General features: G+C 34.9%; 1 protein-coding gene across 4 annotated transcripts in view; it reads right to left on the reverse strand.

Annotated features, from left to right (window-relative positions):
* Nucleotides 1-26,161, reverse strand: part of lrig1 (leucine-rich repeats and immunoglobulin-like domains 1) — a 66,162-nt gene that overhangs the window by 25,980 nt on the left and 14,021 nt on the right. For all 4 annotated transcript variants that reach the window (XR_012387111.1, XR_012387110.1, XM_073916603.1 and 1 more), the window contains exons 2-8: nt 22,312-22,383; nt 18,012-18,086; nt 8,859-8,996; nt 8,596-8,739; nt 3,063-3,206; nt 2,786-2,929; nt 735-878 (exon numbers count right to left, since the gene is read on the reverse strand). Coding sequence is in view for 2 of the 4 variants with exons in the window: in XM_073916603.1 (XP_073772704.1) it covers nt 735-878; nt 2,786-2,929; nt 3,063-3,206; nt 8,596-8,739; nt 8,859-8,996; nt 18,012-18,086; nt 22,312-22,383 (861 nt within the window). In the remaining 2 variants the exon portion in view is untranslated. The remainder of the gene's footprint in view (nt 1-734; nt 879-2,785; nt 2,930-3,062; nt 3,207-8,595; nt 8,740-8,858; nt 8,997-18,011; nt 18,087-22,311; nt 22,384-26,161) is intronic.

The following is a 26,161-nucleotide window of genomic DNA, read 5'->3' on the forward strand; positions in this document are numbered from 1 at the left end:
GGGGGGCATGAGGTGGCAGTTGAGACTTTGTGTGTCTATAGAAGTCAGGCTGGAGAGTTGGTCTCCCATAATGCCTTTCACTATGCAAGAAAAAAAGAGGTTGCCTCTTCTTGGAGGCCTTGTGCAGGGTGCACATGTGCATCTAACTTTGGTGGGAACCAACAAGGAAACAATGAGGAAAAGAAACCAGAACGCTCTTCTCATCGCACTTAATGGCTAACGGCTACTTAAGCGAATGCCACTAAATCAATCAACACTTCTGCAACACTTTTAATTAATTTAGACACTAAGACAGGTTTTGTTTACCCTTTTCAAGAAGAAAGAACACCGTGGAGAACACAGTAGACCTATTGATTTCAAGGGGGTGTTGCTGAATTCCATTCTGACATCTCCATTTTTTCAGTCTCTTTTAATATTTATTATCTTTTATTTTAATGATTTTTGTGCAATATTTCTTTTCATTTAAGAATTTTTAGTTTAATATTTATTTTACATGTTTTAATCAAAGATACAGATTGATCTAAATTACAAGGTAAAGTGGAAAACTAAAGTGATCAGTGCAGATGGAACAAGAATGTGGTTCCCTATATGTGCTACATTACTCTCATGTGACAGAGCTGTGGCGTAAATCACTGGCAAGTGAACTCATCGACCACTGTGCCACAGATCTGACACCAAGTGTTCTTCAAATGCACAGTACCCAAAACGTTTTGACACAAGGTAAGGGTACTTACAGTGTGCGCAGGGAGCTAAGGCCTCTGAATGCTCCTTCAGTGATGTGACTGATGGAATTGTGTCCCAAACGCAGGGAAATCAGGTTTACCAGCTTGGCAAAACTACCCTCAGACAACTTCGTCAGGTTATTATAAGACAAATTCCTACAAAAGAAAAGGAAAAACAATAATTATGTTAAACATTTGTGTTTTTATATTCTGCAACACATGATTAGCTTTGGCACTTTAGCAATCTTTTCAGAATCCTGCATTTAGTTTATTACAGAACTACAGATTTTCACATCAGTCTATTATACCCAAAATGCAATAACAGCTGCATCATAAACCAATCTGCAAAATCACGGCTGACCACTCAGCTGATACTACAGACAACATCTCCTACCAATAAAGCCTTGTTGCCCCACAACGGAAAAGAGTGTTAGCTACAGAAAGATATCACGTACTAGACGGACATAATATGCTTGACAGGACAGCTCAGTGTTTACACACACATTCACCCAGGTAAGATCAATTTCACTCAGGTACCGATCTTTGTGTAACACTTGGCAGACATATATATGGTGGATTACGCGGTTTTCTTTAACTAGCATCAGGAGAGGTGAGTGAAAATGGGGATGAGCTCCTAAGCGCTGGCAATCCAGCGCATCATTAGGGGATAAACAGAGCTTATCTACAGCAAGACGAGGAGTGCTGTGTGTTTAGTGCAGTAGGTGGTACTGTGAACAAACGCTTCCTTCTAATGTAAAGATTGGCTGCGATTAAAGGTGCACTAAGCAAATTTCACCAAATGATGTTGATATTTGAAAGCACTGTTGTAAAAGCATACTCAATGAAAAACATGCCCATAACCCAACAGGACTTTGCCCGTTTTTCATAGGCTGATTCTCTATATTCTTAAGCGATTTAGCATCCTTGTGTTAAAATCCAATACTCCAGACCAGAAGATGCATGGAAAAACCCGCATTTGCTTTTGATCAATACAGACTTGAGCACAGCACTCGCTCAAATCTGTTTGTTAAGTCGTGCCGTATAGGTGACGTATGGAATATTGTATCCTTGTCCAAGTCGCAACTCATTTGAACTGAGAAAAATATTTGTTTGTGATTTTCGAAAGTAATACATTACTTTGTACATGTTTACTATTACCATTTGATCTCTGTATAAGTCTCCCCATACAGTTTGATTCTGCGGCTTCGAGTGACGTCACACTTAACAAGCAGACAAGTCATTGCATTTAAATTGAGGCAGCATTTTATATCTCTCTATTCAGAGATATTACTACTTTATCCCAAATGTTTTTCAAAATGAGACAGAGAAATTAAATATTCACTTGAACATTTTAATAACGTCATAAACGCATGAAAAAGTGTTTATGTGTGAAAATTCATATTAAAATCTGTTTTTATTTGTATTGTGCAAAGTACGTTTAAAAGACTCAAATAGAGCGTCTCTGATCCCTCTTTAATGTCATAACTATCCTATTCTGCTTTGTGGTTGCGGAAATGCGCTCAAGGTGTACATGCTATATATATTGAAAAGGTAATTAAAAAAATAATCAGTTTATGAATGTTTATGTAATGTTTAAATTATTTTGGTCATGTGACCAATTGGAAGATCTCAGTCTGTCACTTATCACAGGATGCTCTCTGTGTTCTCATGGTCTTCCAAGTTCATTCTTCTGAGGTAACTTGGCAAGACTGGCCGCCACAAGAATGTAAATCCTTGGTATTGAGAAACAGCCCTAATCTCCATTATCATTACTAGACACGCCCCTTACTGCTGATTGGCTGCATGTGTGTTTTGGCACTGTGGTCAAAAGCATTTTCCAATATTGCTTCAACTCCACATATTTGAAGATTATTTTGGAAGATTTCTGCAATTTTTACAGCAGCTTTGTGTGTACTTTTTATTCAATTCTTACGAATCTTCCTATCTCACTGACATAAGTGCGCTCTAATGTGTTAACAATCATCATGACTGGATCTTATATCAGCAAAACAGTAAATCCTGGATCTGTAAGGATGAGAAGAGAAGGAAAAGTGATGTCTCACAGTTCTCGAAGTCTCTCACAAAAGCCCCAACCCTCAGGGTTAAAGTTTGAGATGGAATTGTTGGCGAGGTAGAGCTGCAGCAGAGACTCCAGACCATACAGAGAGCCACTGTTCACTTCTCGTAGACTGTTATAGTCCAGGTGCCTACAAAAAAATGTGAAAAACTTTACAATGAGCAATGCAAATGATCATATCACTTTATTACATGTTATTTAAATGTATATGAATACTTGTATAACACTTTTTAAGTTGTAGAAACATGAAAGTTTGGACTCACAGAACCCTCATCCGGGCCAGACCCCAGAATGCCCCATCTGTTAGTTTGCTGATGTTGTTTCTCTGAAGCTTGAGAACTTCTAAACTGCTCAAACCTTGGAAGGTGAGTCCCTCGATCAACCGCAACCTGTTCCTACTCAACTCCCTACAAAACACAGAAATAAAGTAAATAAAATGAGCAAAACAGCTGAGACGAATGCAATTAAAATGACTTTATAAATCAAGAAATGAGAACGAAAAACTGTATAAAACCCTGTATGAAGTTATTATTGAATGAATGAACATGACATTATTTTTGTACAATTTCAACAAATAGGCAATACTGAGCAGGTTACATGTTACACATGTTAAAGTCAGTTTTTCTTTTTACAAATTTTCAAAAACATATTTTGTGTATTGCACAATGCTAATTGACAACATACTCATAAACTTAAATTAGGGCTGTAATGGATCAAGATTCGGAACACACGTGGCCCAAGAATTAATAATATTTTTTCTGGTAGATTAATTATAATTTTTTAAGGATCACAGAGAGATCGCCTCTTGCGTCATTTGAATCACATGTATGAAAGCATTTAGGCTTTCCTGTAAAATATAATGATGACGGAAGAAGTGGTAGGTTTTTCAGGATGTGGTGGGTTTCTTAGGTTATTAAAGGTGTTTTCTTTTACTTGTTTAGCCTGCATTAAAGCAATTAGTGTAAGCTGCATGATTAATCATTAAAAGATCAAGCTCTCAACACCCAAGCAACATAAATTCTTAATGATGGTGATTTGCACAAGTTAATTAATTCTTCAAATCACTGCGATCAAATCTGAAAATGCAAAAATCAAAAAATGAGATTCAGGCCCCGTTTACATTAGTGCGTTTTAGTTTGAAAACGCATAAGTTTTGCTACGGTAACGCCATCCGTCCACACTACGCCGGAGTTCTCGAGCGCCGAAAAAGGAGCTTTTTCAAAACGCTGGAAAGGCCGTTTTCATTCTGAAACGCTGCTGCTCCGTCTCAGTGTGGATGGGGAAAGACGGAGACATCTGAAAACGGAGGCGGGGCTGCAAACGTTCGCCTATCTGATTGGGGCTTTTCCTCAATATTAAGTAGCCCACACACAGTTCAGTCTCGCATCCTCTTCTTGTAAGTTAAGACTTCGCAAGTTTGATCAAGGCTGCAGTCTCCCCCTTCTCAGTTTCATATGGAAAACATACCGAGGACACGGGTAAATCTTCAAAGGGAACAGTGTACTTTATAACTTCATTCACATCACCTTGGCTACGTTGTTTCACTTTCTCAACAATAAAATGTAAACATGATTTAAGGAACTATTTACTTTTTAATATTAGCAACTTAACAGACAGCAGAAATGTTGAGGCGTCGTGCTGCATATATGAGCGTCATCTTCACTGTGTGGACATTTATAACAAAACGGAGCCAATAACAACTGTTTCCTTTCAATTTCAGTGAAAATACGAAACGCACCCTCTCTTTTGCTGAATATCAGTTTTAATAATCGATAATTATAAAAGTATAACATACAATAAGTTTATACATTGTAGGAAATAAAGGCAAGCGATCAGTCAATGTACCTGGATTAATCATTAACTTATCTTTGCGCTTAACCAAAACATGTTACCCGTGAACAAGTAACTTAATAGATTCCAATGACCAAAGTTAGGGAATTGGCCTATGTCGTTAGATAAAGACAACAACATGAATGAAATATCACGTTCAGCAAATATAGTGAGATTAGATCCAGCGGGAGATGCTTGATGAGCAGTCCGACAAGCAGAGCTCTCATCTGGATAGAAATGCTGGATCGCTTGCCCGAGAGTGTGTGTGTGGTCACGTGATGTGCGTTTTCAGCGTTTTGGTGTGGACGGAGAGCTGTTTAGAAACGCTGGGTAAAACGCGAGTGTGGACGCGGATCGTTTTCATTCTACAACGCCGTTTTAAAACTAAAACGCACTAGTGTAAACGGGGCCTCAGTCTTTAGTCTTTTGCGTTAGTTATAAAGTTACAAACAGTCAAATAACACAGAAGTACTGGGAGAACAGTTTGCACTTTAGATAAAACCACTGATGTTTATGGTAAAGATTAAAATCACCGTCATATGCATTTAACGATGCTCAAAACTGAAAGTAGTAGTAAGCAGTTACAATATTTAACCAATAGTTGGCAACAACTAGTCGTCAAAAATATCCCACTGAATAATTCTTCAAAAATGACACGTCTAATAATAAAACATGAAGTTTTATAGGTGAATAACTGAATCATTTATTGAAAATGAGACTAAAAATAAATATGGGTTGTACAAATTATGTTAGATTTCTACTTTTAGCATAACCAGCAACATTAGTAGTTACAGTAAATTTTTCACAGTACTGATATTTTACAATTGATTTTTATTCAGCAAATTATTTCTTCATTTTATTTTTAATACAATTACAGGTTTGTTTGTTAAAAACAAGTGTCATGCAGTTATGTTTTTGTAATAAATGGAAAGATCCGAATCTGAATGGCTGATCCAAAAAATAGTCCGATCCGTGACAAAAAAAAAACATTGTGATCCAAATCGTGAGATTTGTGATCCATTACACCACTAACTTACATAATTGTTCTTTATTAGTATTTTTAAGACTATAGTTTGAATCAAGTCTGTATGTTACAGTGCAGAAGAGCTTTTGGCACTATCATGAACACAGTATTTGCACGTGCCAGAATGAAAGACATGTTAAGTGTGTGTTAACGTAAAATTCTTTTAATATTGCAGACAAAAACACCTTGAGTCCTTTATATGAAAAATTTGTATCAACTGCTTTCACAGATAGCTTAGGAAATCAATGACAGTCTTGTGCTATTTTTATACGGCATCATTGCGAGAGTGTACAACTGTAAATAGACAACATGTCAGGCTGACCATCAGCTCAAACAGAGCGTCTCTGATCCCACTTTGATGTCATAACTAACTAACCTATTCTTCTCGCTCACCAACATAGCTGTGGCTTTGTGGTTGCCGAAATGCGCTCCAGGTGTGTGTGCCTCTGTGTGTGTGAGAGGTTTAATATGAGCTTATGTTGCATCATGCATACAGAGATTCAGTATCACCCTGTCCACCTGAAGAACAAAGCATATTTTTGATGGAACTCTGATATGAGCAGAAACAAAGAGCTTAGGTGCAGATGGTGATGCTCGGGGCACAGCTAGATCTGCTATGGAGAAAAAGAATCATCCGGCTCTGATGTTTACTAAAGCTCTTCTGATTATAAATACTGATATGTTTCATAGAGCATGTGAAAACCAGTGTTGGGGAAGATACTTTAAATGGTAGCTTCCAAAACTGATGAATAATTAAAAAGACTTTATTCATTTCTTAAAGAAGTGGTTCCCTTCCAAAAAAAATCCTGATAATTTACTCAGCCCTTGACATCTGAAAATAAAACCTACATTTTTTTTCAATAGTTGACTATGGTGCGCAGTGGTTTAAACTTCTAAGTTTTTTCATTGCAGTTGAGCGGTGAAGGTGAAGGCCCTGATCACATATTTTACAAAGATAGCCTTTTTAAAACCATTTCTCATTGGCAGCAAGAGTTTTGCACACTGCACTTCATGCTTATCTCGTGCCTTCGTAATCTTGTGCCTCGCATTTTTGACTGCTCTGTGCGCCTACCGTTGAAAAGAAGTCAATTAAGTGGAAAAAGCGCCTAATAGCAAGTGCTCCAGAATTTGCATAGTAACATAAAGGTTCAACACACTGCTCTTTTTTTAAATCAGTGCACATTACATGATTCTGCACGATTTATTGAGAAAAGGTCACAATCTCGATTCCACCCTACACACAATCTTAATTCAGCATTTCTACTATTCAGCCAGTTATATTTTCAAAGTCGGGAGAGAAGTGCAAAGGCAGTCGCAGAACTCTTCACATTGTTTTATATATGAGCTTCAGTTTGTTTATTACCAAGAGGACATGTGCTTGTCAGTCAATGATTTCTTCTTTAGGGAACAGAACCTGCATAGGCTGTGAATAACAAACTGAACTCAAAATGACGGCAGAACATGACATGAGAAGGTGAAACCGGCGGGCCCATCATTTAAATTATCATGTAGCATTTTAAAGTTATGATTATGACAACTATTTGATACGTTTTTCCTTCATATCAAACACACAAGTGTTGTGCATGAGAATAAATGTTTAACAGTGTCAGTATAACTATTGTAGTCTTTATAATGTTGAATAGAATGCAAAAGGAAATCTGATCATGACAAATGTTTCATGACTACGTTTACATGGACATCAGAAATCGAAATTATTTGCTTTAATCTAATTACGAGAATAATAAGACTGAGGTGTTTACATGAGTTGCTTTTTGAATGTTTCTTTCAAGACCCCGTTTTATTTGGTATATCACATATTTCGATTAATCTCATCACGTTGCTACCCGAATTTTCTCCGCAGTTTCATGCAATTTCGGGTGTTTCATTTTTAATTTGTAGACTTTAACTGCAGTTTGGCACTTTCACGTTCATTAACGAACATTTCATGCACACCCTCCGTGACAAACGAGATATTGGATGCAACTATGAACTGCTGGAAGTGTTGTTTTAATGGAAGTTGAAAACGCATGCAAAATGAAAGAAAAAAAACCTCCGCATTTCACGATGCAGGTGTCTGTGTCTGCACTGAATTGGATGGTGCCAAGATTGCCAAACAAAAATTGTCATACTCCACATGTCTTAATTCGATTTCTCTTCAGTTTAATTATGACCCTAATCTTATTAATCAAAAATCACTGTTTACATGGTTAACTCTTAATCAGAGTATTGTCTTGGATTGAATCGCATTAAAATCGTATTATTGGTGTCCATGTAAACATAGTCAGTGTTTCATTACTAATAATCAATGACAAATTACAAGCATATGTCTTAAACCTAATAATTCAACAAGACCTACATATAGACCTAATATTGGCATTGTTGTTTTACCTTATGTTTAAAAATTAACAACAACAATAATAATAATAGCGTACTCATATTAACCTTTAGTTTAGATCTACAGAATCATGATAAAAGTGTCACAAAAAAAAATCATGATTCTCATTTCAGCCAGAATCGTGCAGCCCTAGTGTAGTGTGCCTTGCTTTTTCAATATTGTGATCTTCCCCATGACCAGTCATATATTCAGTAATTAACATTTTTTTTTAAATAAAAAATAAATAAATAATAAAAATTATGGTTAAAAATTTTAGTCTTTTTTATTTATTAAAATTTTTTGTAACAAAAATGAACAATTGTTTTGCTACATAAAATTCCTATTCCTCGGCTGGGAACCTTTTGAAACTGCACTACAACTGCAAATAAAAGTTCAATTTCACGGATCATCATAGAAGTACACTATATGGAGAGAAAGTCTAGACCTTCACAAAATAACTTCAACTTTTTTCGAATGAAGAAAGAAACTAACATCTTGGATGAAAAGAGTGTTGGAAATGTTAGTTCTGGAAATGAACGGATTATTATAGACAATATGTTGCACTCACAGTTGTGTGAGTTTGGGCAGCTCCAGGCCTTTAACAGGAAGATGAGTTAATCGGTTCCGGCTCAATCTGAGGATCTGCAGACTCCCGGCAAGATTCTTAAATGCCCCGAACTCCAGATGAACGATCTTATTACTGCTCAGGTGCCTACAGAGATGAAATATTATGCTTCAGATTATGAAACAACACAGTGTTGTAAAGAAAAATACAGATGTTCACAGTTATATCTATTTGAAGGAGAGACTAAGAATGAATGTGTTTCTTACAGGTCTTTGATTTGTAACCCCAGAGGGAAGCAGTGCTCTCTCAACTCTGTGATGTCATTATTACTCAAATCTAGCGTCTCAAGAGCAGAGAAGTTCTGTAGAAGACTCCCCTCCAGTCTGCGGATTCTATTATGGTGCCTAGAAAAGAGAAGAAGAAAGCACATCTATTATAACTCTATACACAATTGTACAAACTGTATAAATCCGTGGACAGAATACAAAAGACTAATTTACTGTTTAATGTCTACTCAGATCAAGCAAATACAGTAAGTATCCTAACAAAAATTAAGACTGGATTTTAACTTGGTTACTGGTAATTCTTCAATCCCGTTTTCAGTGTATGGGTAACTATGTGAAACCATATGCTGACCCACATATCTGTGCTGATAGGCAACGGGCTGCTATAACCACATGAGGCTCTTTTGGAGGGAATGTGTCAATAGGGCTTTGAAGCCCAATGGAGGCTTGTTTCCACACACGCCTACAGAAGTGCCAAGTGACTGTGGCTTGATACGGTAACTTGATTTGTCAACACACGTACGCAGACGCACAAACACATACGAGCCTGGAATCCCAAACAAAAAGCCAGCTATGGTGACAAATATCAGTCAGATGAAAGATTCATCTTAACCTGTGTATGTCTGTTTCTGTACATATAGCTTTGGGTGCGAGTGAGGAGATTAACAGCGACTAAATTTATTCTGACTCAAATAACTTTTGGGCGTTAAAACACTGCAATCCTACTCCGGGTTAAAGTTAAGAGACAACTATGTGGTGCTTAATTTAACACAAAAATATAACATTTATCACATCATAAAAAATGCTTTGCATAGTTTTAAATGAATCATGTCTATTTTTGCACTGGACTGGACTATTTTTAGTTTTTTAATAGTATATACTACACCGAGGCAATATTGCCAAAACAATTATCACGATATCATGTTTCGGTAATGATAATTATCGAATATTTTTAACAATCCATTTGTGCATATAAGGATTTTTTAACCACTTTTTATTAATTTGCCAACATTAATGAGGCAAATAGTTTTAATAATCAAAAGCAAAAATATTTAAACAAAATATCTGATCTAGAGACTCTTAAACTTGATAAAGTGATTACAAAGTGTGTGCAATATTTAAGGTAGATCAGCATCTGTAAGGTGTCAATATTATTGATACATTAAACCTCAAATTCTGTAAACAAAAGGAATTATGATAATCAAATCTGAGCTTTTAAGTAAAGAAACCAACCATTATTATTAAAACAACATGTTGCATTATTGCAAATTGTAAAGTTGATTGACGATATTACCCCCTATGAAAAAAAAAAAAAAACTTCCAGATGGGGAGCTAGTGGCTGTGATGCACAAGAAAAGAAACCAAAAAGCCACTTTGGCGACATCCTTACATCCTTTTTTATTTACAATCTCCATACTGCTGCTTTATGGCACTCATTTTTGCATGTGTTGTTATTCTGACCTGAAATGACAAGTGCCAGCGTCTGGTTTCCTTAACCATTTTCTGTGCCCTTTGCAGTGTTCAACTTTTTCAGAAAATCAAAAACCTGCAATTGGATTGCATTTAATATGAATACTGATGTAAACACTTTTTATTTGTGAATATATTATATTTTTGTGCTGTTTACGGACAAAGTTTGTCAGGTATCTTGTTTTCTGCATTTTATTTGGATGGAGATTTTGATCAAAAACATTTTGCTTTAATTCGCCGCATAAAACATATGCCAGATGAATCGGAGACTAAGCCCTAGGATAGCAACTTTTCTGTTGTTGTTAATATTCCATATTCTTGTAAAAATTGTAACATATCAGGTATTTTTTTTAAATGTTAAATTCAGATTAGATTATGAACTAATATGTTAGTATTTCTTTCTGTTCTTTTAGTTTTCTTTTGTTTTTGTTTTTTAATTTGAGAACAAATAGATTCACACACAGAAACTGAACTACATTCTATATTCAAATATTTTGTTTTCTAGTCATTAAGTCACATCTGGCTTGGTGTCAACAGCTGTTAACTGAGAAAAGACTAATCAAATCAATTGTCTCTCTTGGGGACTATGGATTTCTGTATTTTTCTCTTTTTTTCTTTGCTTCTATTTCTCTTTAGAGCTGAGGCATGTGAAAGCAGCTGACTTAAGAATCACACTTGTTTTTGCCGGCCACAGAAGGAATGGCAAGGTCAAGGCTCTCCACATCTGGAATTTGTTTTGGGGTAGTTTCAGAATAAGCCATCCCCTCACTGGAGGATGGGACAATACTAAAAAGAAAATCTCCCTCTATTAAACTCGCTAGTACATAAAGCTGGTGGGAGTAAGGAAATGACTTTGCATGAGATGAAAGCTTTGGGTTAAACACTGTGGGATATAAATGTAGTCTATTCAAGACAAAGTACATCTTGCATGGTACAAGATGTACTTTGATATATTATTGTCTTGAATGGACCATATAATGGTACCACCAATGTGATTTCTTCATAAGTATGTGATGGACCAACTAATCTTCCAATTCTAATATTCTACTTAAAAAAAAAAAAAACAGTCTTCATCAAGAGCATTCTCATCAGGAGTTCTTCAAAACATCTGAAATGTCCTTCATTGAGTTTGGCTAGTCATGCTCAACACTCCTGCACCTGCGCCATGATCAATGCTAGCAGGAAACTCTACAAAGCCCAGGCAGACAGGCCCATACAGCGAAGACGAGTCCGTGCTAGAACAACAAAGCCTCCTTATTCGGATTCCCAGTTCTGCGTAAATCTCACGGTAAACACATGGTCCGCTGAGACCAAGAGGGGATTTCTGCTCTGGTTGTCTGCTGGCAGGTGTTCTGTGGGAGCCTGAGAGACCAGCGAGGCCTTTCCCAGTGAAGATCAGACCCGGCCGACACGCACATGCTCCCTGGGTTGACCGTTTCACTGGAATTCTGAGTGGGAATTGTGAGAAGAGAGGAAAAAGAAAGAGGAATGGAAGGACGAGCAAGAACGACGGAAGGAAAGAGAAAAGGAGGGAGTACCCCCACTGTCCCACCTGAATAAACAGACAGAGGGTATGGATAAGGACGAGCGCTGTGCTCACCGCCCTACAGGATGTTCCTGTGACTAACAGAGCACTGAGACTCCACTGAGTAGCAGGTCAGCAGCTGGTGACCTTCATCGGGCAAAAAAAAACATGCTGACGTTAACGAGAGAATCGGTCCATACTTGTGCGCTGGCCATCCCAGGCCTGAGTCCGCAAATGGGATACTGCTGAGATCTATAACTTTACCAATCCTTCTAACAGAACTAACCCTTCTAACTGATCCTAGAGAAAGGCCAACATCAATAGTTTATACAGACTTTGATTATTGTTTAGTTGCTTTTTTATGCTTGTTTGGGTTATAAATAGACGTCCATAGCAGGGTTTCACACTGTCATCTGGATCAGTGTCATGATCAGTTGTTGCAGTGAGAAAGAGAGAGAGAGAAAGAGTGTGGGAAGCAGAACGTTTTAACTGGTTAATCCAACCAAAGCGGCATTGAACACAGGATTAGCAAGTAAGCTGCGATAGGTAGCACTGATTGGCTTATCTGCTTGATGAACTCCAAAAAGTAAGGAGATGAAATTGTGTTTTTTGGTTGGGTGTTCTGTGACCTCAAACTTGGTAGAAATGGGTAGAGCTGGACTGTGACTATATGGTAAACAACCCATCTATGGGACAATAACCTGTTTTAAGGTTAAACACAGTTTGGAAAGTCAAGGTTTTAAAAATTGCAAAAATATTAGTATACCGTACCTAAGATATCTGTAAAGTTTTTTATGTGTTTTTTTTTTATGTGTTGTAAAGAAATCTGTGTTTTTGAAAGTAATGACGACAGCAATGGTTTATTTTAATCATTTAGCCTGACATGTTTACTGTTAGAAATTATTATAAATGTTTCCTAATAGACAATGTATTTTGTTCAATGAGGATTATTTTTTTTAATTCAGTTATTGAATATTTTTCAACAATACATTTAGGAATATTAGGATTTTTTAAATGTTACTTTATTTTAATTTCAACATTACTAAGGCAAATAGTTTTAATAGTCAAAAACAACATTTTTTTAAACAAAATCTCTCTGTGTAAAGAGACCCTTAAACGATAAATAAAATGTTATAGAGTGTGTTCAACAGTAAAAGCGTAAATACTAACCAATCAAACAACGCAAACTTTATGGTGTGAATAATAATGAAACCTTAAACTGTCAACAACACAAATTTCAAGTAAAGGAACTTACCATCATTATTTAAATATATACTGCAACATTACAAAAGAAACCAAAAAGCCACTCTGGTGACATTCTATGGCTGCTATACAGCACTCGTTTTCACATGTGTTATTATTCTGATCTGATGTGACTAGCACATGGATTCCTTGACCATTTATTATAGACTTTGTGCTCGCGCTCCTCTGCCATCTCTCGCTTGCACACCATGTGCAAGTCGCTCTCTTATGTGCACCGTGCGCCTCTATTGGAAATGACTAAATTACACTCTAAGCTTATTGGCATTGCTTCCAAAAAGTGCGCTCTGCAGCTATATTTTAATAAAACTATAAAGATTGAAATAGAGTTTGCATGTTCTCTCTGCGTTCGCATGGGTTTCCCCACAAGTCCAAAGACATTATTTACGTTCTTAATATATCTGTTAAATTAGCTTAAAGAAAAGAGTTTACTTTTTTCACTGTACATGTGCGTATGAATATACAACATCTGTTTCTTTAAAAAAATTAAAATTATAATAATAATAATAATAATAATAATAATATATATATATATATATATATATATATATATATATATATATATATATATATATATATATATATATATATATACAGTTGAAGTCAGAATTATTAGCCCCCTTTGAATTTTTTTTTTCTTTTTTTTAATATTTTGTAAATGATGTTTAACAGAGCAAGGAAATTTACACATTATGTCTGATAATATTTTTTCTTTTCGAAAAAGTCTTATTTGTTTTATTTCGGCTAAAATAAAAGCAGTTGTTATTTTTTTAAACACCATTTTATGAACAAAATTATTAGCCCCTTTAACCTATATTTTTTCTCGATAATCTACAGAACAAACCACTGTTATACAATAACTTGCCTAAATACCCTAACCTGCCTAGCTAACCTAATTAACCTAGTTAAGCCTTTAAATGTCACATTAAGCTGTATAGAAGTGCCTTGAAAAATATCTAGTCAAATATTATTTTCTATCATCATGGCAAAGATAAAATAAATCCGTTATGAGAAATGAGTTATTAAAACTATTTCTATGTTAATAGTATAAACTATGTTTAGAAATGTGTTGAAAAAATCATCTTTCCGTAAAACAGAAATTGGGGAAAAAATAAACAAGCGGTCTATGAATTCAGGGGGGCTAATAATTCTGACTTCAACTGTGTATATATATATATATATATATATATATATATATATATATATATATATATATATATATATATATATATATATATACACACACACACACACACACACAGTTGAAGTCAGAATTATTTTAACGTGCCCTTTTCAAAAACTGCCAACTGCCCGGGAAAAAAATTTAAAAAGAACAAACTGAAATATATTATGCTTAATGTAAATAAACGTGGACTCGCGATAAACCCACCCAGCCCTAGCAAGACTAACATCTGTCAAACTCTCCCCAAAAGCTAACAATCACACCACTAAAACGCAGCTTTCCAATGTGCATTTGTATTGCCTTGGCTGTAAAGAGTGCAACTGTACATCCCACAGCAAACTGGGTGAGCACAACCGTTAAAAGTTAAAGGAGAAGATTAAAATCAGTAGAATAGCGACGGTGCTGTTTAACCACTTCACAAGAGAGAGAGTGAAAGAGAGCACTACTGTTTAAATGGCGTCCTCAGTTGAGATGAAATGGGGCATTGAGGAGTTTGGTGTTGGTGACAGACGGGCCAGTATTTTAGTGCTGGCTCTGTGACCGTATCACAGGGGAACTGCTGTCCGACAGCATTCCAGCTGGTGAACTCAGAGGGGAGGAATTTTGTGAGCCGAGCGGTGGTCCGAACAAGAGCCACGAGCAGGAGCGGGGTCAGGTGTTCCTCACAGGTGGAAACCGAAAACTCAAGCTCTTTCTGTTCCAAACCCTTCCTCCGCCTGTATCGGTAACCACTGAATGAACCCTCCCCCATTTTTTTTTTTACAGTAAATTACTTGACTGACAGCTACAGCTGGGCGTTCGACAGCATTCAGCTGTGCGGCTCAAAAAAGACAAGCCCTTCCTGATATGCAAGTGCCCTCCATAGTAACAGGCCTCAGACCAAGACCAAAAAAAGAAGCGCCCTTCCATTTGAACCATCACACAACGCCTTCCCCCCATTCCAACCTTTTCCCGATATCCTCCAAGCACAGCCAGTGTAATATCAAGTGTTTGAATCCTGTGAAGTGGACTGACGGTTTTCATCATTTCTGGGAGATGGTGATTAACTGTAAATCAATGAGGTCACACCATGACAGCACAACTGCCCGCTATAAAGACACCGATCACTTTACCGCTCAAATGAACGACACATTTGGTAGTGGGGAGATATATTACAGATGGAAACATGATCCTTGCTGAAGACAGATTACTGCTGGGATATCAGTCAGTGTGAAGAAGATACAGTGAAACTGGTGCTGGGAAAACAGGGATCTGCTGGTTGAACATGACTTGAGCAACATTTAGTGGTTGTCAAAGTGAAATGTGTCATTTATGATGCTTAAAAACAACTTATTTTTTGTTGTACTGTGCAATGTGCAATTCTGTTTGAATGCTTTGTGAATAAACTACTCAATTTTCCTTTGATATTAAAGTATAAACCTGAAACTCAGGCCTGATTCCAGCATCTGTTTATTCAGAGTATTTACAGGAATTGTGAAATTCAATACCTTTAAGACCTTTTTAAGACTCTTAATATTGAGATTTCAATGTACAGTCTATTTACAAAATATTAATGTAAGAAACTAATCCATAACTAAAACATTTTTTATATACTGAATACAAATCTATTAAATCTAGCAGGTTGGCACCAATAGAACTGCAGAAATGACAGTGTTGCTTTGGTTATTGCAGTAATCAAAGCAGGGTGATGTCAAATCTAACAGAATTTTATTGATTTCATAAACTACACAGCATCCTGATGTTCAGATTTAATTCAGGTAAATTTTAACATACAACCATACATTGCATACTCAAAAATGATATAAAATGTAATACCTTGCAAAATAGCATTTAAGACTTAAGTATTTAATACTCTTTAATTTCTCTACATTTATTTATCAACTTTTAATACTTTTTAAGACCCTGAGGACACCCTGTCATTTTATTGGCAAATTATTTTTGTCATATTATGTCAAAGAAAAATTTACACTGACTAATACTAGACAAAATGTTGATTAAAATTAGTTTTCGTCAACAAATAAAAACAAAATGGAAAAGTTCAGGACAAGTTGTGTTAGCAAGATGAGCTGTGCACATTTGAACTATAGCATATACTGATCTACCCAGCACTACATAACCAATTATTAGGAAAAAAAAAAAAAAAGCTTTGGTGGACACGCACTCTTACTGGTAAAAAAATTTCCTTGCAATGAGATCCCTAATTTGCTATTTTCCCCCCTTAAGATACTCCATAATTTGGTCATAGAGTATCAGTAAGATATTTGTAAGGTGAAGTATTACTTGAGCATTTAAACTGACAGCAGCGTAATAAACATCTTTGGTACAGCAGAATTAGTTATATTCAATTTATGCAAATAAACATATTTGCTTGAGAGAATAAAGAGCCCTATATATAGCTGCTTTATCATAAAGAATGCATTGTATGCTGCGTTTTAAAATTTAATTGTTTAATGATTCATGTTTAAAAGTGTGTTCTCCAGGATTATATAGGCTTCGAAATTGTAGCAATGTGCATATATAATACATTATGCTAATTGCTAAACTAGATTGATTTTAAGCTAACTAATTCTAAAGTAGATTTAGTCAACTAAACTTTTATTAAATTAAGTCAACTAAGAGTAGACTAAAACTCCAATTAATTCAGAAGACTAAAAAAAATGCTATTTAGTCAAAAGACTATGAATAAAAATAAATAAATATCAAGATTTGCTGTTAAAATTAACATTGGATTCTAGCCAATTACTATGCTAACACAAATACTGCAAAAACTCATAACTGCATACCTAGATACAAATGAATGAGTCTAAACAACTAAAAAACCAACACACAAAGGTGAAGTCAGAATTATTAGCCCCCCTTGAATTCATAGACCGCATGTTTATTTTTTTCCCAATTTCTGTTTAACGGAGAGAAGATTTTTGACACATTTATAAAGATAACAATTTTAATAACTCATCTTTAATAACTGATTTATTTGATCTTTACCATGATGACAGTAAATAATATTTTATTAGATATTTTTCAAGACACTTCTATACAGCTTAAAGTGACATTTAAAGGCTTAACTAGGTTAATTATGTTAACTAGGCAGGTTATGGTAATTAGGCAAGTTATTGTATAAAGCTGGTTTGTTCTGTAGTCAATCGAGAAAATAAATATAGCTTAAAGGGCCTAATAATTTTGTCACTATAATGGCGTTTAAAAAAAAAAAAACTGCTTTAATTTTAGCCAAAATAAAACAAATAAGATGTTTTCCTGAAGAAAAAATATTATCGGACATACTGTGAAAATGTCCTTGCTCTGTTAAACATCATTTGGAAAATATTTTAAAAAGAAGAAAAAAAAATCTGAAAGAGGGTGAATAATTCTGACTTTAACTGAACATGTGATAACCACAAATAAGGGTGTAACCCGCACGGGTAATGCTGGTAAAGGCAGTTCCACCATTCTATAGTTTCACTAACACAGCCTGCAACACTAAACACTACCACTAGTCTATCACAGGTGGAAATTTTTAGGGGTTGCACAAACCAGTTTAATAACTACTTAATCACTATTAAACTTTGCAAATGGGAAAAGCAAACTACCCCGTTTTTTTTCTTTTTTTCTGATTGCCCGTATGATGTAAACAGTCATTTTTGTCATGCATAGAAAGTGCAGCTTCAGCAGTCATCAAGGCATACAATGTTTCACTTACAGGAGAAGTGTAACAACTGATGCTGCGGCATCTCCAAATGAAGGGATAGATGTCAGCTCATTGTGGTCAAGCCTCCTGTCAATCAAAAAAAGAAATTAATTCAATTAAAAGGGAAAATACATTAAACATAGCTTAAACATGCATAGCTTGATGCATATATACATACATACATACATACATACATACATACATACATACATGCATACATGCATACACGTGTATATAATATAATATAATAAATATAATATAATATAATATAATATAATATAATATAATATAATATAATATAATATAATATAATATAATATAATATAATCTGTTTTTAACTTTAATGATTTCTATGATATACTTCTACAATAAATCTGCAATTAATCTATTTGACATACTGTACTTTTATGATGGTAACTGAATACAATGATGATGATGATGATGATGATGATGATAATAATATTAATAATAAAACGCATGTAATTCTCAATTATGCACGTTTAAGTATATCAATATTTTTAAACAAAATCTTCCATATCGCTGTCTTACTAAAACTTACAAAAAAAAAAAAAAAGAACATATTATACACACAAATTCTGGTTTAACGAACAACTGAGATAAAATGTGACCATATATGTATGTAAACATGAAAGTTCTTCTGACCCATCCTTGATAAAAAAAGTATCACAAAAGTGATCATGCATAATTATAAGATATTAAAATAAGATATTAAAATGATTAAAAAGTCAGTATCCTAAATTTTTACACTAAATTAGATTTGACATTTTCTGTAAATCAATGTAAAAATGTATGCTATTATTTATACATATGGTATATAAAGTTGAAGTCAGAATTATTAGCCCACTTCGATTTTTTTTCTTCTTTTTAAAATATTTTCCAAAAGATAATTAACAGAGCAAGGACATTTTCACAGTATGTCTGATAATATTTTTTCTTCTGGAGAAAGTATTATTTTTTTTATTTCGGCTAGAATAAAAACAGTTTTAAATTTTTTTATGTACTATTTTAGGGACAAAATTATTAGCCCCTTTAAGCTATATTTTTTCTTGATAATCTACAGAACAAACCGCTGTTATACAATAACTTGCCTAATTCCCCTAACCTGCCAAGTTAACTTAATTAACCTAGTTAAGCCTTTAAATGTCACTTTAAGCTGTATAGTAGTGTTTTAAAAAATATCTAGTAAAATATTATTTACAGTCATCATGGTAAATATAAAATAAATCAGTAATTAGAAATGAGTTATTAAAATTATTATGTTTAGAAATGTGTTGAAAAAATCTTTTCACCCTTAAAACAGAAATTGGGGGAAAAAAAAAAAAAAAGCGGTCTAATAATTTAGGGGTGCTAATAATTCTGACTTCAACTGTATGTAATCTGATCCATGAATTGAATTTATTTTGTAATAAATATATTAAAATGAAAGCGGGTTTAAAAAAAAATGTATGATCATCGCATATATTTACTATAAATTCACATATCTGGTGAAAATACATCAGCGATATTTATTTATTCATTTGAAACAAGGGTCTTTCTGACAGTGACAGAAAAAAAAAAAGAGCAAAAGTCGGGCCGTCTGGCTGAGGGCCAGACACAGTCCCTCGATGTATTAAATATTTACAGCGCAGGTTAGTGGCTGGTGTCGGGTGATGATGGAAAGCGCTTATAATAGCAAACCTCTTTATTCCCAATCTCCGCCACTTTCAGGACAATAGCCACCAGCAAAAGTACTTAAATATCCAATAGCACTGACAGCACGCTTTAAAATGATTTATGACTGATTGTGGCTAATGGCGGTAATTAACATTATTACACCGTTTAATTTACTTCATTGGATTGCCTCTCTCTGCTGAGCTTTAGCTGTGGGAATGTTTTGTAGATGTGGTTTACATTTTACACGTATCATTACCCTACCACTTTTACTCAGAAACAAACTCGTTTTTATGCTTGACTCGGCCTTACGTTGAGATTAAACATTTTACATTGAACCAAACAACAATATAAAAAGGACATCTATGCCTGAAAACAAACGCAGGTCATAAAGTTTGTGTGGCCCGACACCACCCTAGAACATTCTGTTACAGGCCTGGAAAAGTTCAAGCTAGCATGCTAATTGAGTTGATTAAGCAAGAGCAGATTTACAGCTAATGCTGGGCATATCTACAGGATGATTGGACTTTGTACACTTAAAATTTATTTATAAACAATTTTTTATATTTTGTAATTCAAGTTTTTTTCCCCATGCATTTATGCTTTTGAATTGCATTGTGCGAACTTGATCTTTACTTTTTGATGTTAAAACCTTTGGAAAAGTGACTTGTATTGACATTTTTAATTGTTTGAAGTAATATATTGTGTAGATCTGTGTTTGTGGTACAAAATGAATTACCACAAACGTTGTGTAAATTGTAAACAATGGTAAATTACGGCACAAAAACCAATTGGTAATAAAATGGCAGTACTTTTTCTGTTATTCCACAGACTTATTTTCCTTATATCATTTCTTATACAATATACTTTGCAATTTATTACCGCAAATAAACAAAAGAAAATTTGTAAATTAAGAAATATGGAATCTGTTAATTAACAAATATTTTTACAGTGTAGGGTGTTTCATAACTTGTTTAATTTCTTCTAAAAATCCTTTTTGTTTTATTTCTGGACTTAATTGCAATATTTAAATGCATTTTAGTATAATTTTTTATTGATGTTATTTAAAATCATTAAAGTTTTTCATTTTAAAACAAAATAGCTTTTCTCGTGTAAAGTAGTGAATTGCTAACAAAATGACTCTCGGATCAGCTCTTGAAATAAAGTTCATGGATTTATGTCCTCAAACAATAAGACTATGAACGCTGACAACAACATGAGAGCAATTCCAAATATCTCTAGTTAATCGAATAAAATAGTTTGAAAATGACAATTTATGTGGCACAAAGTAAAGTTTATTGTAAACTTGCATAGTTTTTTAGGTCACATCCATATCGCAAGTTTATTTCCCTCAAAAATATTTATGTTTCAAGTTTTTACCGCAATGCTGGAATTGCCCATGAGCATCACAAGCAACACGAGATAAAAGTCAGTACTATTTTTTTTTTTTTTTACAATATTTGACAAATTCTGCCATATTCCCTGCTATATAGGAGCAACTGATAATAGATCTGATAGCAGATATCGCAGCCTCCGTTACTTTGTACCTTGCACTTTTTTGTTAATAATTTCTATTATTTATTTAGGATATGCGTTTTCACATTTTGATTCCAATGCCTAATTATTAAACTGTTGAAATGACTATAATGAAATGAAATATTCTTAAGAATAAAATATGATGTGTTCTTTGGAAGAGTGTACTTGCATTGTGATGATATTATATAGTCATTCTGGCATTTAATAATGAGTAGCATAAAAGGGTCTTAAAATGACAGAATCGTTTATCGTAATATATTTTGGTGCAATATATGATACAACAAACAAACAGATATTGTAACAGACCGATATATACCGCTAATTCCATTTTTATGACTGGATTTTACAATTCTGTCAACATTTCCTTGATCTCTGAAATCATTAGCTTTATTACCATCCAAAGTTGCAAATTAAATTTATGTACAAAACAGGAATATCACATAATAAATGAATAAAGCATTGTTTCCATCCAATAAGTCAAAGAGGACAAAATCGTCACTTCCTGATGAAGTGGAGCCAAATATCAAAAGTAAAAACGGATTTTGCTGTGGTAGAAGACGCTGGATCAATCTTTTCTTTATTTAATAAATTACTGCACCTCAGAAGACAATGTGCCGACAAGCAATGATCGTGTGGTGACGTTCGAAGGTGTGAGATACGCAGCACAGACACTCTTGATTATTCTGGAGTTAATTAATAATATAATAACACTAATACTGAAATAGTTAAGACAGTTTAAAAAGACCAAAACAACATTTCAGATGTTTTACAGTGTGATCAGCCTGCTGGTTTGTCCATTCACACACGTTTATCATCACATGATCTCTTATAACAACATCACATGTCTTTTTTAATGCGCATACTGGAATTTGTTAGGTAAAAGTGTTTCCATCGTAGTTTATGTGCATCTTTTTTTATCAAATAAAGTTTATCCTACTCAGTTTTGTGCATACGTTATTTTATGCACATTTTCAAAACTTACGCACACCTTAGTGTTTCCATCAACCATTTAATTATGCACATATTAAAAATGCGCAGGAAAATAGGTAATGCAAACAGCTACTGAGCACTAACTAAGTGACAAGACGGGGACTGTTCTACTTACACTTCTCTCAGGTGGGGCAGATTGGAGAGGATGTCCATATCGACTGCCGTCAGCTTGTTGTGGCTCAGATTTCTGAGTGACAAGAGAGGGAGGGGGGCGAGTGAGAAAGAAAAATGTATTAAAACAGTGAGTAGTCAACAGACTCGAGTCCTTCAGTAAAAATGATGGCATTTCATTATCGAGCAGACTCATTTAAGCACCCTAAATCTCTGGTCTCACTATATCTCCAGTGCCAGCAGAGGCTTTCAACAACACACCGGACAGTCTATCAGTCAGGTTCATCACTGAAACGTGTCATATCGACACTTACGGCCCATAAATCAGAACCATCAACAGGCTGCTTTAGCAGGACGTCATCTTCATTTCAGCGCAGTTCAGGCGAGCACTCGTCTAAAGGCTTCAGACTGGGCTTGGCAGAGCTCTGGCCTCCTGCTCTCGCTGCTGAAATGTCAGAGATTGATGGCGCTGTGATCTATAAAGCTCCTGTCAGCTCTGTGGTTTCTTCCTCTGCTCCTCAGCTACTGCATGCTCAGATTTTCCTTTCAGATGGGCCGCGCTATTCTGAATTGTTTATAGTGAGGGTAACTTTTTAAAAGAAACCCCTAGACTGAATTGGTATTTTGGAAGACTATTGATTTTCTTTCTTTTATGAGAGAGAATATAAAATAACAGAAAAATAAGCCAGGAAATAATGCAAGTGAGCTAAATCTGAACTGGTATTTTCCAAATAAATACCAAGGCTCAATTTTTCATTGTTTTTGAGAAAGTGCCTTATATGCTCAAGTGCTGCATTTGTTTGTTCAGAAATACAGTAAAAAAACACTGACACTGAAACAAAACTGTATATGTTTGTAATATGTGAAATAAAACCATTTATTTTGCTTATTGGATACATATAGATATGCATGTAATCCTTTAGAAATCATTCAAATATGTGACCCTGGACTACAAAAATAGTTCCAAGTGTCTTTTTTTATTAAGATTTATCTACATGGGAAGTCTTTTGTTAGGATAGAACATTATTTTGGTTTATAAACGATATGAAAAACTGGAAACTGATGCTGCGTTCACACCACACGTGGAATGCGCAAATAAATCAAGCTATTCATGTGTAAAAAGATGTGTGAACATTTTGAGTTTACTCGCTTCATTTACGCGTCAATTTTACTTCACAACAGACGTGGATTCGTGTCACGGGCAGGGCTTCTGTCTTTCCGGTGACTTAAGCTTCATTGCTATGTGGCTAACATGGATTTTATTGAGATAGTAGCTGTGCTTCATATGCTTTAAGAAGGCTGAAAAACAGAGTTTATTCGTTTGGTGCCATGTCTGAGACCACTAGACCTGCACCCAGCACTGCGAGTTCATCAACTCCTCCAGAAATTATACTTGGATGATGGAGGTGGTGCTTTCAGTGATGCTACCAACTGAGCCAAGCCCAGTTTAATGAACTGTTCTCTGGGGTCAACAAGAAGATATCCCCTTGGGAAATGTCATAATCACTATCTACAAGAGAAAGCTTCTGATTGGTTAAAGCTGACTGGATGTCTGCTGAAGTTCGAGTGATTTGCGCAAACCATGCAATACGTGCGTAAATCTTTTCTAACATAAATCATAAAAACATAAATTTTCGTACATAAAACATAAATCTTTTCTAACATTAAAATATACAGCATTACCATTGATTTTATTTAATAATGTATTATGTAATTTTATTTTATTACTATACCGATATTAAAAAAAAAAAAAAAAACTGTTAGAACATAGCAAATATTCTGTAAACAAACTGTACAGGTTAAATATTTCATTATTTTAGATAGTTTCACATCTATAACCGCAGTATAACAATTAGCAACTGGGCTTTCAGTAATTGGAGCAAATGTGAAGTGTAATAAGAAGTGGCTTCCTGTAAAATACATTTAGAAAGCCGTTCATTCCTGCAATCACAAACTATTGACTTTCAGATTATCTCCCTTAACTCCCTGACCAAAAGATTCAATGACACACCCGATACAGTTCCACTTAACATTGTTAAGCGTTTTAATCAGCAGCTCATCTGCGCTCGGAAAGAAACAACTGAATGATTCTTTTTCCATCTGTTAAGCCCATTTTGACAGTTTTGTGGCGCTAGCTGGCTGTAAAAAACCCCAATTGCCCAACACACTATATATTGTGTCTGTTTCTCACTCTGAGCTGTCAACCGCAGACCATGAAGCTGTACGTATACAAACTTGACACAAAGCAGACATGGAATATAGTCAACATTTAGACTGGTTGTGTACCTCTCGATCTAGGACTGCGCCAAAAAGGCACAAAACATAGGGTTACACTTCATGCTATTAACAAACCATTACCTATGGATTTTAGCTCAGTAGACTATTAATTTGCTGCTTATTTAAAGTTATTACAGTAGTAGTTGGGTTCACAGTATTTATTGGGTAGAATCAGGGATGTAGATTAAGTTCATGCAGAATTATGTTCTTTATAAGTACTAATAAACAGCTGATATTTTAATAATAGGCAGGTAATAAGCCTAATAGTGAGATATACTACACTATACTACACTTTTAAAAATGCTGGGTTCCTCACAATCAATTTAAGTTGGGACAACATGAATGAAGTTAACTTATTAGATTTTACAAATTTAAGTGGATTGAACATAAACAATTAAGTTGTTGGGGGAAAAATGCTCAGCAATTGTGTTGTTTCAGCTCGTTTAAAATAAGTAGCTTAAACACACAACAAACACTTTTTTTGTATAAACTGTGACTAAAAACTGTACTTCCATGAAGCATTATTTAATAATCACACTCTTAAGTAGCTCAATTTGTCCCCATTCAAGCGATACATAAACTAGCTCTACTACTTCATTTGGTCTGAACAGGAAAAACTGTCACAAAGCTTTTGTGGCTCGGCCTATGTGTGTGTGTGTGTGTGTGTGTGTGTATTTTTGTGGAGATAATAACACAAGGTGAGCCGCCCTGAAGGCAATCGTCTGACAGAGGTGAACACAGCAAAATTGCAGTCCTGTACTATAAGGCAATTACCTAATTATACCGAAGCAAAGTGAAAAATTGCAGGCTTTCTTAAAAGAGCCTTGCCAGGGGGCACAAATAATGCAGAGAAAATCATGTACGCTGTGTAAAACAGCCAACCGCTAATCTGCTTCAGCCATTTCCAACCTACTGAATGCGAGAGTAATGAAACCGACAATCTCATCTTTTCACACGACGATTACTGACTAATGTTCATGTTTGTATTCACTGCAGAATTTTAAAGAGAAGCCACATATTCAAAATTAAACAACTCTACAATTATCTAGACTCAATATAGTGTGTGTCAATTATTAGTAGGTTGAGCTAAAGGAGTCATTTAAGTGTTTTACTGCTGTACAGCTGAAAATAGCCTATTTGACTAGATCACCGCTGTCTTAATAGGGACCTCGGAGTAGTGAACTAGCCCTAACCTGCCAAAAAGGAAATGAGAGTGTTTATATAATCGCAGTGTTTAATTCACAGACGCTCCACTTTGTTTAAGCCACTTTATCTTATCAGATAACACTAACTTTCACACCTTCGAGCTGACCTTTGGGGCATAAATCACATGGTCATTGTAACCATACAGCAGACTGCCCTAACCCTAAAGTTTTACAGTGGAGTTATTTCGTAGTTTCTAGAGTCCTATGTTTGTATAGAGTTTTATGTTTGTAAATCTTAAAACAATTGATTTAAATGCTTGAGTTTACTCATTTATTTATGTTTTTGAAAGATAAATTACACATTAGAATCACTAAAAAGGATTGTGTGATGCTAAAAAACATATTAAATTATGCAAAATAATTCAGCTAGGC

Source organism: Danio rerio, chromosome 11 (assembly GCF_049306965.1).
Source record: "Danio rerio strain Tuebingen ecotype United States chromosome 11, GRCz12tu, whole genome shotgun sequence".
In the NCBI taxonomy this organism is placed as follows: Eukaryota; Metazoa; Chordata; class Actinopteri; order Cypriniformes; family Danionidae; genus Danio; species Danio rerio.